This window comes from Penaeus monodon, chromosome 23 (genome assembly GCF_015228065.2).
Source record: "Penaeus monodon isolate SGIC_2016 chromosome 23, NSTDA_Pmon_1, whole genome shotgun sequence".
NCBI lineage: Eukaryota > Metazoa > Arthropoda > Malacostraca > Decapoda > Penaeidae > Penaeus > Penaeus monodon.
This window is the reverse complement of record NC_051408.1, coordinates 16,075,923-16,077,930: the sequence shown is the minus strand read 5'-3', so window position 1 is coordinate 16,077,930 and position 2,008 is coordinate 16,075,923. Positions and strand designations below refer to the sequence as shown.

The 2,008-nt window shown below is 34.8% G+C and overlaps 1 protein-coding gene across 1 annotated transcript in view; it reads left to right on the top strand.

Moving 5' to 3' along the window:
- The window catches only part of LOC119587821 (signal transducer and activator of transcription 5B-like), a 29,198-nt gene that overhangs the window by 6,950 nt on the left and 20,240 nt on the right, over positions 1-2,008 (top strand). Inside the window, 5 exon segments of the mRNA XM_037936525.1 lie at positions 76-168; positions 410-587; positions 1,046-1,152; positions 1,364-1,545; positions 1,763-1,921. Of these exon segments, the coding sequence (XP_037792453.1) occupies positions 76-168; positions 410-587; positions 1,046-1,152; positions 1,364-1,545; positions 1,763-1,921 (719 nt within the window).

Below are 2,008 nucleotides of genomic sequence, written 5' to 3'. Positions count from 1 at the left end.
AGGGTCCTGTGATAGATTGATAAATCAATATATTAGTTGTTTAGCTCATTAGAAGTTGCATTTAATCTTCCACAGACACGGTACCTGAACAGCAATCCCCTTGGGCTGGTGGGCATCATACGCCAGTGCTTGAACACTGAACACAATCTGGTTCAACAGAATGAAAATGTAAGTTTCATGAATTTTGGTAGAAGTCATAGAAGAAAGAATGTTTTTCTATCTGCTTATTTGTCTTTTACCAATTCCTATTTAAGGCATGTAGGCATGTATACTTGAAGATTTGTTTGTTCTGTTTGTAGACCTGAGAACAAACTCTAATGATTTGTTTGGTACCCCACGTCCCCCTTTTTTTTTCTTGTTCAAGGGTATTGGTCACTTTTGATCTTTATTTATATTTTTCATTTTGTAGATGTTAGGAGGAGGTGTTTCACATGCAACAAACATGGTCATAGAACCATGTGCAGAAATTGAGCAGGAGTTAAGGATACTTCATGAACGTACACGGGAAACGGCAAATGAACTGAGACACTTGGAACAAGAGCAAGAATCATTTGCCTTACAATACCATGACTGTGCAAAAATTAATGGTCAGTGTTGAAGCACTATATTTTGATCAGCATCTTTTCAGTGGTACCTTAAAAGTATTTATAAGAACTGTTGCATATAGTAATAGCTTTTACTACTTTATTTTAAGAGATTTAAAGCTTGCAGTTATTTTGTATAGAAATTTGGAAATCTGTTAATTTTCATTCTTTGAATTGGCATTTTTTATATGATAAGTCAGCTTTGAATGGAAATGTTAATGCTGCTTAACACAACAATATTTTCTTTATCTCTCAGATATCTTTCAAATTATAAGTTATGATTTTTTAGTCAATTTATATTCAAATACCTTAGAACTGAATACTTATCTATATTCAAGAGAAATATACTAACATGACTATAGTTTATTACACGCTATTAAGTATTATAAATGTTCACAGTGGTAAAAATATATTGGATAGTAATATGAAGAAATATATTATAATGGTAATTTTTGTTGCAGCTCACCTTTCCCACATTCAAAGCCAGGAGAGAACGCAACAGAATCGAGAGATGGAACAGAGCCTTCGGAGACGGAAAGAGTTAGGGGAGCAACAGTTGGCGCAGAAGGTTTGTCCTCTGAGAAGAACTTTTTTTTATGCTATGTTCATGATAGATAGGAATTAGTATGTACAAGCAGTCATATTAAATATTTCATGTTGCAGCTCATCCTTTGAGAGAGAGAGAAATTAAGACTAGCAGGAGAAATTCTCCTTCTGGTTTAGATAATGTATAGCCAATATAGTACGGATCTGAAATGTGGCCTCTCCATTATCCACAGGTGTCAGGGCTATTGCAGCTGCGCATGGCTCTGGCAGATAAGCACAAAGGTACCATTGATCGCTTGAATAGTCTTCAGCAGCGCATCCTAGATGAAGAGTTAATCAATTGGAAGAGAGACCAGCAGATGCATGGGAATGGCAAACCTTTTAATCCAAACAAATTAGACCAGATACAAGAATGGTAAGTTCTTTGGCTTTCTCATCCTTTTCTTATAGTCCAGGATTATGTATAGGTGATAATAAGTTCCTTCTTGGTTGCAATAATAACAGCAATGATTAAAAATTAATTGGAAAGTGTATTTAATTTTATTTTGTTAAAAAAACATCAACTGATCTGCATTATTTATTCCATTCACTTCTAAGTATGTGTATGTCTGTATATCCTTCTTTTTTTGCAGGTGTGAAGCACTAGCAGAAATTATATGGCTCAATCGACACCAGATAAAAGAATGTGAACGACACCAGACTAAGATACCCATAACTCCTCCTGGCGGGGTTGACATGCTGCCAACTCTAAATTCCCACATTACTCGTCTTTTGTCATCACTTGTTACCAGGTAATCAGGATAGTGTTTAATATACTAACACACTTTTGATAATGTATATATTTTTAGATTAAAATTTGTACATATCATCTGGCCGTG